The sequence below is a fragment of the Barbus barbus genome (assembly GCF_936440315.1).
Source record: "Barbus barbus genome assembly, chromosome: 25".
Taxonomy (NCBI): Eukaryota; Metazoa; Chordata; class Actinopteri; order Cypriniformes; family Cyprinidae; genus Barbus; species Barbus barbus.
Window position 1 is genome coordinate 4,832,620 of NC_136753.1, and position 14,125 is coordinate 4,846,744.

Consider the following 14,125-nt stretch of genomic DNA (forward strand, 5'->3'; position numbering starts at 1 on the left):
TGATGGCCTTAACTAATACAATATAAACAATATATATATATAAACAATATACATGGCGTCTATTGAACTTTGGGCTGCATGTTTTCTATTGTTGTGACATGCACGCCTGCTCTCTGCTGACATCCATATAGCATAGGTTCAGTCATTTCTGCTTACAGCTCAATGCTCGTATTTTACACACTCATTAAACTCCTTGTTTTATGCTGCAGCTACAGGATACAGCCTCCAAATCATGCTAACACCCATCGCCTTACCTTCAAAACTGGCGTTAAAAACTCCGCCACTCCCAAAGCAGTGCCTTTCACCGAGTTTATGACGTTCTGCATGCTGGAAGAACAGATGAATTCACGCAGAGATTCAAATGAATTATACTTGACTAGCACCACATACAGAGTCTGTTTAAACAACGTCTAATCGAGCTACACCACATGACCTAAATCACCTGACAAACACTTCCGCATCTCAAATATCGCGATATCACGTGACGCCCATCGTTGACGAGCAAAACGTGTATTTCATTTTATGAAAACAAACTTCGAGAAGAAAAACACTATAAACAGTTTAGATGCAATCTGCCTTTATTTCACAATTTTACTGTCATTAAATAATTTTGTAATCATACAAAGAAAAAATAAAATGTAAAATGCAAATAAATAATCCTCTCATTCGTAAAAATAACGATTTGTTTACACATTAGCTATATGAGCTAAAATTAGCTAAATAAAATATGGACAAGCGTGTTTATTTATTTACTTTACTAAATTAAAAGTCTTTCAATGTCGATAAACAGAGAGGGCGGGGCTTTATTCGGCTTGGAGGTCGGTAATTGGCCAAAGCGTAGTCATGTGACTTGTGTGATGTCACCTGCGGGAATCTTTAATCGGTGTCCAAAAGTGAATTCCACAAAAACAGAAGTAATAGAATATTACTATAATAATCAAAGTTTAAACTCTTTTTATGTCTGCAATATCCAAACCCACTCCACCGTCTTCTTGTGACGGTGACCTGTATTTTATGAACACAGTTTGTTAAAAGTAAACTACAACGTGCAACTTTTTGAAAACCATTTGAAAGTAGGTTTCGATGCATGAGTTTCAATCTGAAATGCAATAGAGCTTTTCTCTTGTGTGGGTCTAGATAGAGCCTCCAGACCACACACAGACTCGCATACAGGCCAAAGTACAGGGAGATTTGGTAGTTTCTGAGGCTCATCAGCGACAAACATCAGAATTTGTCATTATGTTACCTAATATCTGTCCGAAGAAAACCTTTTTTGCGTGTGTGCTAACATTGTGTTTGGTGTTTGTTAAATCAGAACTGTTAGATATCCTTTCATCTAATAAGCTATTTGATCATTCTCTATACTAAAATACTATATAAACTATGCATAAGGTTGTTTTGTTTTAGTTTGGGGCTTAATACATCAATAAATATCAAAATAAACAATATCTCAGTTTCTGAAAGAGTTGCATGCAATGCACTTCAATTTAATGGTAAGATGTTTAGTTTTAATAACTTGTTTGTATGTATAACGTTGTAACAATACGTTTTTATGTTGGTGCATGTTTTATTACACTTTTGTTATCTGATCCGTTTTCAAATGCAGTAATAAAGTGCTGGAAGTTGTTATTTTGTACCTTAGCTCTTACATTTGCGCTTGATTTAGTGATTATATTTGTCAAATGAAAGAAGAGAATGAATAGATTTGTTTGTTCCAAACCTGGATGAATTTTATTTCTGCAATATTTATGTCCAAGCTGCTTGTCCACAATACTAAAGAAAATGGGAATTAGCGTGGCTGTGGACAACAACAACAACAAAAAAAAGTAAAAGTAATCCATAACGCTATATGAATAACGCTATATGCCATGTTTTATGAACAAAGCTTCATCATATGGGAGATTTGGGGTTAAGGCTGCAACTATTATTATACTGTAATAACTGATTAATCTGCCAATTATATATTCAGTTAATTTAATAAAAAAGCAAAACTTATTGTCAGTACTTTTTCAAAGTTCTACATCCTGCACAATATTGTCCCGCAAACAATGTATAGCCTGTGTAAATATACTGAATGTATCTATATGAACTATGCTATTATGAAAAAAAGTGTTAAAATATAAACATTGCATTATAAATTACTATCACTATAAATGACAAAAGTGAAATACCGGCATGTGGGAAATGCTCTATACAAATAAAATTGGGTTCACGTCTCATCATTCAGCACAAATCTAAATGCAGTTTGATCATTAATTGAAATGTAAGTCACAGGTTGTTTCAATATATATATATAAAAACGTGACATATTCTTCTCATAAGTAATAGAATTGCCTTTTATGGTGTTTTTGAATTTTTTGAGATTGACTGCTTCAGTCCCCATTCAGTTTTAGCACAGGAATTTTTGAATGAACATATACTTCAACAATTATAACCAACTCCATTTTTAACTTTCTTAGACATCTTTGTGAGCTGATCAAGCAATGGATCTCCAGCCTCTGCAAACATATCCTTGGTCTGCATTTGGATGACATAGCATGTTTACCATGAACACCAGCAGCAATGGAAGCTTACTGGGGAACACCACAGACGTGAGAGACAGCAGCGCCTGGGTCGTGGAGTCTGTCGTCATATTAGCCATTGCCTTGTTTGTCTGTCTGGGCAATCTGCTTGTTGTGTTGACCCTTTATCGGAAGCCCTACCTCTTAACACCAAGCAATAAGTTTGTCTTCAGCCTGACGCTTTCAAACCTCCTTTTGTCGCTACTGGTGCTGCCATTTGTCGTTGCCAGCTCTCTTAATAGAGAATGGCTGTTTGGTGTTGTATGGTGCAACTTCACGGCACTGTTATATCTGCTCATCAGCTCTGCCAGCATGCTCACGCCATTGCCATCGATAGGTAAGGATTGAATGCATTTGTATCATGCAAAAATAATCTTTGGCCTAGACATTAAACTCTGCATCATGTAGCTGAAGTACAAATGAATGGCTGCTTTGTTGTTTGGTTTGTTGGCCCCGATGCCTTTATTTTTATGCTTGGTATGTGTGGATAGGGACAAACCATTACAAAACAGGTTAAAACTTTAGAAGAACTCTTGATCTGATGCTATGTGTATTATAACAGCGTATTCAACCTCATGTTGTTCCAAACCTACAAGATTTTAATTTTCCCATGAAACACAAAATTAGAATTCTGAAGTTAAGTGATATCAAACCAGCAAAGACCAAAATTGAAGCAATTATTCAGTAAAAATGTTCTCCTTCAGGTGCCTTTAGATCAGTTCTCAACCAGGGGCCACGACCCACTACGGGACCTCAGTGAACCTCCAAGAGGACTGCATTTAGTCTTAAAATTAAATAATTGTTGATAACCATAAAATGTAACTTCATTAAAATGATAAAAAAATGCACAACAAATCAAGTAAATTTAAATAATTTTTCCCCTTAATAACTGTTTTTATTGAGGAACGTGTCTGGAATAACTAAATGAATTTTGAACAGAATAGAAAACCGTGCATTGGCTAAATCCAGGTTTAAAATTCTTGACATATTAGAGCCGAAGGTTTTTACTGAGGGTTTTTTGGGTCAACAACCAGGTAATAAAATCAATTTTCACCATGTTTTTAGGAATAACATTAAATAAATCATGTGAATGATAAAGATAACAACCCTCTCTGTAAAAATCTTCAGAATATAGATTGTAATACAACTAGAAAAACTTGGTACGCAAGTGCTGCTGAAGTGGAGATTTCTGTTAACTTAATGCAAAAGAAAAAACTAATTTTGCCTTTAAATATATAAATTGTAATTAAAATCTACAGGTGAAAATAGATTGAGTGCAAAAAAATAAACATTTAAAAGTAAAAATTTTAGTTGTTTTCTAGTCTGAAACAATACATTAAGAAGAGCCAAATAGCCCAAAATATCAAAATTGCATGACAAAAATTAATTAATAAAAAAAAAAGGTTCTGTAGATACAACCGCTGTCAGGTTTGATATCATTGACACTGTTCACAACACATGCAAAACCGGTTTGATTTTATTGTCACAATTGTTCCTTTTAGGTCAGAACATAGAACGATATCTAAAAATATGCTAACCATGTTTTGTGTTCTGTCAGGTATTCTGCTGTGCTGTTCCCAATGGTCTACCCTATCAAGATCACAGGCAATCGTGCAGCGGTGGCCATAGTCTACCTGTGGCTGCACTCTCTGGTGGGCTGCCTGCCTCCATTGTTTGGCTGGTCCACATTTGAGTTTGACCATCTCAAGAAGACCTGTACCGTGGCCTGGTATCGTGATGTCAGCTACACTGCATTCTGGGTTGCATGGTGCTGCCTGATTCCACTGTTTGCCATGCTGGTGTGCTACGGCTTCATCTTCCGCGTGGCACGGCACAAAGCTCGCAAGGTGCACTGTGGGACGGTTGTGGTAGTTCAGGAACCCCCGTCCTCCAATAGGAATGCACGAAAGTACTCCACCGCCTCGGTTTCTTCCGTCGGGAGCCGAAGAGGTTTGATGTACGCTGGAAGCCCGTGTAAAGCCCTGGTCACCATTTTGGTGGTGGTAGGCACCTTCTTGATGACGTGGGGGCCGTATGTGGTAGTGATCTGCACTGAGGCGGTATGGGGGCGAGGAAGTGTGTCACCGGGACTGGAGACGATGGTGACCTGGCTGTCGTTCGTCAGTGCTGCCTGTCATCCTCTCATATATGGGCTGTGGAATAAAACTGTAAGGAAGGAGCTGCTTGGCATGTGCTGTGGTGACCTCCACTACCAGGAATCATTCATTAGTCGCCACAGGAAGTCCCGTCTCTTTAACATCTCCACCCGAATCACAGGTTAAATGTTTTACCCCAATTGTTTGAATTAGTTTGCACATAATTTCATGGTTATGTATGTGTGTATGTTTGTACATATATATATATATATATATATATATATAAATATATACAGTGCCCTCCATAAGTATTGGAGCAGTAAAGACAAAAATTGCTCTGTTGGCTGTGGAGTCAAGACATTTACAAATATGATTAAAAGATAAATATGAGACAAAACTACAGAATATCACATTTTATTATTGGGTGATTCAACACATACATGTTTGACCAAATAAAAAGAACAGCACTTTTAGAGTTCATCCCACTCATTGATGTGAGCATAAGTATTGGGATAGTTGAACATAAGGCAGATATAAAAGATTAAAAGTTATTATTTAGTTGCAGATCCCTTGCGCACAATCACAGCAGTGAGTCTGTGACCCATAGACATCACCAGACTCTTGGTCTCATCTTTGAAATACTTTTCCCAGCCTTTAATGCAGCCAAAAAAAACTCTTAATATTGAAGATAAACCTCTCTCATGCTATTTGTATCTAAGAATGAAGATACATTTTTCTTGTTATCTGTATGTTGTTGTTTATTTTCTTCATTTTTGCTATGTCACACCATAGGACACAGTCCAATTTTTATTTGTCAACTACCCATATATATATATATATATATATATATATATACTGTGTGTGTGTGTGTGTATGTATGTATGTATACACCATGGTCTGTCAATTCTGATTGGCTGGCAGATATGCATTAAAACCATTTAATGCACTGGTAATTCCAAGTTAGTTTAATCACCATACTATATTAATGCGTTGCTTTCATTGACGCACACAAACACACAGAGCACACACACACACACAGAGAGAGAGGTTGTAGAGCATGCTGTACAAACACAGAAACATTCAGGAGCACGGAAACCTTTTGCCTTCGCTGCCTTTAAGTGCCTTTAATTAATAATATAGCTTAGATACTGGATCGCTACATTATATTCCTCAGTAACGAGGGGGTAAAATCATTGTTTTTGAAGTAACTAAACTTACAGCTTCATTGTTTGTAGAGACAGACGCACAGACAAAACTGCATTAAAGTGCAGGTAATTCTCACACGCAACTGTCATCTCTCTCTCTGTCAGTCAATCACTAATTAATTCAAATAAATGTTAATAATTCATTCATTCAATTTTGGTTAAAGAAATCAGATTTTTACAGAAAAAAACTCTGTAGGGATTAACTTGCACAGATTAATTGTTCATCTCAAGACTAGTAATGTGTGCTAACAAAGTAAATGGTTTCGATTTTGATTTCGTATTTGTTGCAGATCTTGGCATGTCTCCACACCTGACGGCCATGTTGGCTGGTGGAGGCCAGCTTTTAGGTGCTGGCAGCAGCACAGGAGACACTGGCTTCAGTTTTTCCCAGGACTCAGGTGTGTGTAGATAAAACTGTATATTTACATAACTTTAAAATTTTGAGGTTGGTGATTTTATGTATTTAAAATACGTCTCTTATGCTCTCCAGAGCTGCATATATTTGATTCAAATATGATTTCTTTTTACTTTTAAATGTATTTTATTCCTGTGATGCAAAACTGTATTTTCAGCAGTTCCCAGTGTCACATGGTTCTTCAGAAATCATTCTAATATGCTGATCTGCTGCTCAACATTTCTTATAAATATCTATATTGTGCTGTTTACTGACCCCAAACCATTGAATGATGGTATATATGTATATATATTTAAGGGTATCTTAAAAAAACAATTCATCTGTTACCTAAAGTGTTTTGTTTTGTAATGGTCACTCTGTAGGTACAGATATCATGTTGCTGGATAACAGTTCTGAAGGAGCAGAAAGCTCACACTACAGTGCTTTAGTCAGCAAGCGCAGAAGTTCAGTGATGTTTGAGGACCAGGTGGAACAGCAGTCTAAAGGTATAGTCTCTGTAACTACCTCTGTAAATAAGTAGTTTTAAGAACAGAATTTCACTAAACTCTATAGCACCCGAACTTTCAAATTCACATTACATAAAATGGGTTGCAAATGGTTTCTGGAATATTCCTGATTGATAAATCTGTAGTCATTTCTTATTTCCAATTCTGTGCATTATTTTCCAGCAGATGAGGATCCGTCTCAGTGCCTGGTGAAGGCGGAGATACACCAGGTGATTGACAGCTTTGCGTCCAGTATGGCGAAATCCATCGAGAGCGATGCCAAACTTCTGCTGTTCGGTACAGAGTCTCTGACTGACAGCGTTTCATCGTGTCGACCCGCACAGACGAGCTCACATTACCCGGATGGACAGAGGGTCCGTCTGGAGAGCATTGATGAAGGAATCGTTAACGATGACAAGGTTGAAGATGAAATCGAGGAAATGTGTGCATTAAAAAATCTGCACATGGCCTGATTTTGGTCTGTAATGTTTTCAATGAAGCACATATTCTGATTGTGTATATATGACTACATGTATAGCATACATACAGCGAAGACGTCATACAGCTATGATATTCATCCTAAACTCCTAGAAAAAGCTCAAAAGTGTCATTTTTAGCTCTTTGAGGAAAAGAACTCTCTTGCAAAGCAGTTAATTTTCTAACTAATTTAAACAATTTATGTATATACCAGGTGTATCCAAACTTGGTCCTGCAGAGTTTAGCTCCAACTAGCCTCAACACATCTGCCTGGACGTTTCTACTATGCCTAGTAAAACCTTGATTAGCCGGTTCAGGTGTGTTTAATTAGGGTTGGAGCTGAATTCTGCAGGACAATGGCCCTCCAGGAGCAGGATTGGACACCCCTGATATATACTATATAGAACAGACTGTGGCTAGTTGTCAGGCTTATTGGTCCAGTGAATATTTCTCAGAATAGGTTTATTGAAAGACAATTTCTGTTTAATTGTCGGTGCCTATAGCCTAGTGGTTAGGGCACTGATATATAGCGCAACTGCATCTCAGGCTGACCTGGGTTTAAATCTTGACCCAGGGTCCTTTGCCACTCCCACTCCACCTAACAGTTTCCTGTCAATCTTCACTGTCCTGTCATCTAAAAGCACAAAACAGAAATATTATGCCACAAAAAGTATTTTCTCAGGAAAAATTTTAGGCGTCTTATCACACTGCATGGGGTAAGTTGTCAAAATGGGAACCTGCCATTAATCAACATATTATTCATATAGCATTTTGAACAGTTTTGTCAAGCTTTGTCATGCAGTGCTGTTTTCAGGTACTGAGCTTAAACTACATTGATACATATAGTCTTCTATTCAAGTCTTAAGTATATGCACACAATCATGATACTCACATTTGATATTTCTACAGTGGGAAAAAAAGTAAAATATTTATAATACCTTGTTCTTAAAATACTCCAGTTATGCAGGTGGAAATTACTTTATGATATTTCTTTGTATTGCATTTCAAGGTGTAAACATTTTGCAATTTAGTGTTCTTTTTTTAAAACATTTAAGTGATTCTTTTCCAAAACATTTATTATTCTTTGTCTTTTATATCATAACTGTCTTTCTGAAAAATAAACAGAACTTGTATTTTTAAGTCTGTTTCTTACAGTGGTCAGTATGTGTCGGTGTTTAATCATTAGAGTCTGCTGAACATCTAGAAGGATCTCAGCCAACACTGGTGCAGCATGAGAAGAAGAATGTGCAAACTGAGAAGGACAATTTCCTCTGTCTTCAGTTAGAACCAGTATTTTTAATCTTGTTTTACAGGGAAATATCTTTTAAAAATTGCACAAAATTACCTGAAAGCAAAATGGTGTAAACTGAGACTATATCTTGAGATTAGTTTTACTTTTATAACCCTTTTAGCTAATTGTTTTTCAATTTATGCATGAATCTAACAAAATTTACTGGAATTTATGACTAATGTCTGATAAAGCGTTTGATCAGACCTGTTCTGATGTGGCTGAGAGACGCCAGCATTCTCAGCATGAAGGATGATGGTGTTTCTGGTCTCTTCAAGCATCCGCTCATTGTGCAGAATTACCTGCAGAGGGAGACAGACAACTTACTCCGAGCAAATCACGGCCCACTAGTTGTCCATGATTGAATTTAGATAATTTATGATCTTTGATTGCATGCATTAGAGAAGAATAGAGTAATAAGTGAACAAACTAGACTTCACCCACCTCTTCGTTCAACACTCTGAGGTTAAATGATGGAGACTCCTCCATGGGTGACCAGATTTTAATATCATAATCAATTACAGAGGAGGCAAGTACTATGACAGACGAATCTATAATTATGAACTGATTTTGCAATCAGACAACATGCATTATAATGAACTTAAGTACAAGATAGATATGCAAAATACTATTTCACTGAAAAATGGAGAGGAATTAAACTTACAACCTTTTTAAAACCTTTAATCCATTACAACATGCCTGCTTGGCAAGATGGAATGGATTCCCAGTTTCAATTTCATGTTAGGACAAAAACACTGGGTGAACTCACATGGCTCGTATGGATGAGGCTGCAGACAGTTGATGACATGATTGTCAGCTTCCATCAGCATCACATGCTCTCCTGTATGTCTGTCCCATACGAAGATATGGCCACAGTCTGATCCGCTCAGTACAAAGTTATTACCCCAAAACACGCCTCTTTGGTCTAAAGAAATACAGAAAATCAGTGGGCAATCAAGAACATCTGAGATGCTTTAAAACAGAAAATTTGTGTCTATTTTTTTACAAAACACTGCCTAGTGTGGAGTTACTTGATCACCAAAAATATTTAAGAGAGGTAAAAATTATGTGATAAAATATTTTCATGAAAAATAAAATTGTTGGCTTCACCATTGTCCTTGAGAGGTCTCCTGATATTGAGTGTCTCTGCCATCTCTTTCCGCTCTTTCCTTCGGCGGAAAATCTCCTGGATCCGAACAGCTTTGAAAGGTTCAAAGAAGTGGTTAATACAACTCACACACAATATTCCATAACTTCTGAACTCAGCTCACATACTTAAAATCAAGCATTCATGAAAGATCTAGTTTGTGTTCGGAATCATTTTTTTAAACTGAAATAATTTAGTTCTAGAATTCAGTTAATTTACTTAGATGATCTGATCGCAGTGGTTACCAGCTCACTGGAGATGAAGACTAACACTAAAGTAATTCAGTTTGTTGCATAAAAATTCAGAACACTTGGAATATAGCACACAAGTCATTCAAACCCTGTTTATGATATTTATATGGTGCTTTATGCACTTTATTCAAGCACGCATCCATTAATTTTAAGTGCATAGTGAGTAGAACAACTAGTAATCATTCAAACTTTCTTTTTTGTGTCCTACAGATGAATGCATAATATAATATATAATATCTGTATAAGCAAGTTAATATGACAGTTTAATTTTTGTATGAACTGTTATCTAATATTTTCTACAGTTTTCCGTGTTTAGTTTTGAGGGTATTCCAAACATCTCACATGAGGTGATGTGTCTCTTACCATCTCGTTCCCTCTTGCTCTCTGGTTGTGCGCGAGGTCCTGTGTCTGACCAATCACCTCTCATTCTCAGACGCTTCACATAGGGGCGCAGCAGCTGAAGGTGACGTCAACAGTCAGTCAGTCAGTACACAGCAACTGCAACACTGACAATGACCTTCTAGGTGTCTTTACACAGCCAAGATAAGGCTGCTCCGTTCCAGCTCAAAATTCAGTGTAAAGACATCATGCCAAATAAAAGTCAGACTAAATTATACTTTCTCTGACCTCACTGGCATTCTACCACCTCAGTCACTAGTAGCATACAGTTGTATTTACTGTGTTATTGCATTCATGCTGGCTTTGTGCAGCATTAAACATTCTGTGTAAAGCAGTGGTTCTCAAACTTCTATTGGCATCCCCCCTCCCTCCTTAAACCTTTTTAAAAATATGAGGTTTCTACAGAAGCTATTTTCCGCCACAGAATTAAAAAAAAAAAAGTTTACAAAGCTATAAACTCGTAATTACAAGTTACAATTAATTACACTTGTAATTGCAATCTTGCAATTCTGACAATTTTTCTCAAAAATCTGAATTTACATTGCACAATTCTCAATTTTTACTCTGAATTCTGGGTATACATCTGACAATAATTTTTTTGTTTCCACCACAGAATTAAAAAAAAAAAGTAACTGTGAAACTTGTATATATTTATTATACATGTATGGGGGGCTAGGATCCCAGGGAGCCTGGACAAGGTGGGATCTCCCCAAGAGGAAGGTGACATGGGCTGACCTTTGGAGGCTCAAGCCATATCGGATCTCCTTCTTGCTTATGGCTGTCTATGACACCCGTTCAACCCCTGTGAATCTACACAGATGGGGGATGAGGGACGACCCAACATGCAAGCTCTGCGGGCAAAAGGGAACAATGGCACACATCTTGTCAGGATGTAAGACCACGTTTGCCCAGGGCAGATACAGGTGGCGCCGTGACAAAGTACTGACTTTGTTAGCTGACATCCTAGAGCAGGACAGGACCAGGAAATGGCAACATAAGAGCAGTAACATTCATTGGAGCCGCATTCAAAATGCTTACACTTTTGTGCACGAAAACTCTATTCAAATATAATATAATAATAGTATACAAATTTCCTGCAAACAACCTCTTTAAAATAATTCAAGAATGAAGGAGGTTTTCACTCAAAATCTCACGATACATGGCCCCATTCATTCTTTCCTTTACACGGATCAGTCGTCCTGGTCCCTTTGCAGAAAAACAGCCCCAAAGCATGATGTTTCCACCCCCATGCTTCACAGTAGGTATGGTGTTCTTTGGATGCAACTCAGCATTCCTTCTCCTCCAAACACGACGAGTTAAGTTTTTACCAAAAAGTTCTATTTTGGTTTCATCTGACCATATGACCATTCTCCCAATCCTCTTCTGGATCATCCAAATGCGCTCTAGCAAACTTCAGACGGGCCCGGACATGTACTGGCTTAAGCAGGGGGACATGTCTGGCACTGCAGGATTTGAGTCCCTGGCGGTGTAGTGTGTTACTGATGGTAGCCTTTGTTACTTTGGTCCCAGCTCTCTGCAGGTCATTCACTAGGTCCCCCTGTGTGGTTCTGGGATTTTTGCTCACCGTTCTTGTGATCATTTTGACCCCACGGGGTGAGATCTTGCGTGGAGCCCCAGATCGAGGGAGATTATCAGTGGTCTTGTATGTCTTCCATTTTCCATAATAATTGCTCCCACAGTTGATTTCTTCACACCACGCTGCTTGCCTATTGCAGATTCAGTCTTCCCAGCCTGGTGCAGGTCTACAAATTTGTTTCTGGTGTCCTTCGACAGCTCTTTGGTCTTGGCCATAGTGGAGTTTGGAGTGTGACTGTTTGAGGTTGTGGACAGGTGTCTTTTATACTGATAACGAGTTCAAACAGGTGCCATTAATACACAACGAGTGGAGGACAGAGGAGCCTCTTAAAGAAGAAGTTACATGTCTGTGAGAGCCAGAAATCTTGCTTGTTTGTAGGTGACCAAATACTTATTTTACCGAGGAATTTACCAATTAATTCATTAAAAATCCTACAATGTGATTTCCTGGATTCTTCCCCCCCATTCTGTCTCTCATAGTTGAAGTGTACCTATGATGAAAATTACAGGCCTCTCTCATCTTTTTAAGTGGGAGAACTTGCACAATTGGTGGCTGACTAAATACTTTTTTGCTGTAGGCTGTAGGCTCAATTCTATCATCATCATCATCACCATCATCATCATCAATCATCATCATCTAAATATCCATAGTCATTATTTTATACTATATATTTCATTTTGTATTATATTTGCATTTATTTTCAATGTATATTACAGGCCATACCCTGAGTTGTAAACATTCTTATGCAGTGATTGTTATGGATTATGCTTATAATATGACTACTTATCATAGGCAACCAACTAAAGTGTTCCCATTAAAACCAAACAGATATCAACAACAGCCAACATCATTGTTTAAAGGGCTCTTCCCTTTTTCCCTTCCTGGAATACTCAATTATCTGGCCCTTATTTAATAAAATACAGCTTTAAAATGATCAATCTCAATGTGAAGCTGCCCATATTCCTCTCCAGCACTCCAACCCCCGTTACACTGACATTTACGCACCATTTACTCACAGCACATGCTGCTCCTCGGCCACATTTAGGGCCATTTCCTCTTTAAAGGCTTAGAAAACCCTCTTTCTGAAGCAAATGTTGTAGAAAAGAAACACTGTCTGATGAATCAAACTTAAAGAGGGAATCAGGATGGTGGAGTCAGTGAAGAAACCATAATTAGCCACAGATAAAGTCTGATCTTACTGTGTTCATTCTTTCATGGATCATCTCAGAGATCAAGACAAACTTCATTCTCATTCCATTCTGAGGATTCTGAGACCCTTAACTGAAATTCAAGATGCTTCAACACTGGTTAAGATGACAAGACATGCAGAAACACACATAAAACGTTTCTTTGCAAAGGTGCAGTTTGTAGTGAAGCAGCTTCATTTGGAGGAAAGAAACGCTTCAGGAACCCCATCACAGTTCACCTGAGCACCCTGACAGCTACACACACACACACACACACACATGTGTGCCTTATTAAGGGTGACTCTGGTCTCTTCAAGCTAGAAAAGAAGAAATATGGACAGAACTAACCTCTAGTTTAACAGAATCCTTTTTGTTTTCCTCAGCACTTAAACTGTTCAAATAAACTTTCATCCTTCATATCTCCGAGTGAGTCATGTTGCGGATGAAGTTTTTAATATCTATGTGACAACAGCAGTCGATATTTCATTAAGATGAACGTAAGCATCGGTCCAGAAATGTCCCACGACACACCGGCATATATGAAATAAAACAAGATGTGCAGACGGACACTGAATGACCTGCTCTGCCTCACAGCACTGATGAGAGAAATATTATCCAGATCAGTCAAGATCATATCGGTGCTGACACGTCCTCACACACAGGACACAAACAATGACTTTGAGATCTCTCTGACTTTGAGGCTCTTTTTGAACAGCTTTTCTATGTCTATGTGTGTGGTGAGTGACTTGAGGACAATGAGAAGAGAAGGTGTGGAGCTTCTTCTGCTGTCAGAAATGAGAAATGGTCTGTCTGTCCTTCTCAATCCATACGTCATGTCCATACTCCATGTGAGTCTTACAACCCGAATTCCGGAAATGTTGGGGCGTTTTTTACATTTGAATAAAATGAAAACTAAAATACTTTCAAATCACATGAGCCAATATTTTATTCACAATAGAACATAGAGAACCTAACAAATGTTTAAACTGAGACATTTTACACTTTTATCCACTAAAT

General features: G+C 37.8%; 2 protein-coding genes across 3 annotated transcripts in view; one reads left to right on the forward strand and one right to left on the reverse strand.

The window, feature by feature from the left end:
- LOC306845327 (ubiquitin-like-conjugating enzyme ATG3) overlaps positions 1-458 on the reverse strand; it is an 8,771-nt gene extending 8,313 nt beyond the window's left edge. The window contains exons 1-2 of one of the 2 annotated variants that reach the window (XM_079378046.1): positions 443-458; positions 255-327 (exon numbers count right to left, since the gene is read on the reverse strand). In XM_079378046.1, the coding sequence (XP_079234172.1) occupies positions 255-326 (72 nt within the window). In that variant the 5' untranslated portion in view covers position 327; positions 443-458. The other variant, XM_079378047.1, reaches the window with a different exon arrangement.
- Positions 459-870: 412 nt separating this feature from the next.
- Positions 871-8,377, forward strand: LOC306845495 (G-protein coupled receptor 161-like). The gene is made up of 6 exons (XM_079378341.1): positions 871-1,281; positions 2,460-2,898; positions 4,120-4,838; positions 6,153-6,260; positions 6,640-6,762; positions 6,949-8,377. The coding sequence occupies exons 2-6, from the start codon at positions 2,807-2,809 to the stop codon at positions 7,233-7,235; spliced, it is 1,329 nt and encodes a 442-aa protein (XP_079234467.1). The 5' UTR covers positions 871-1,281; positions 2,460-2,806; the 3' UTR covers positions 7,236-8,377.
- Positions 8,378-14,125: the final 5,748 nt, after the last annotated feature.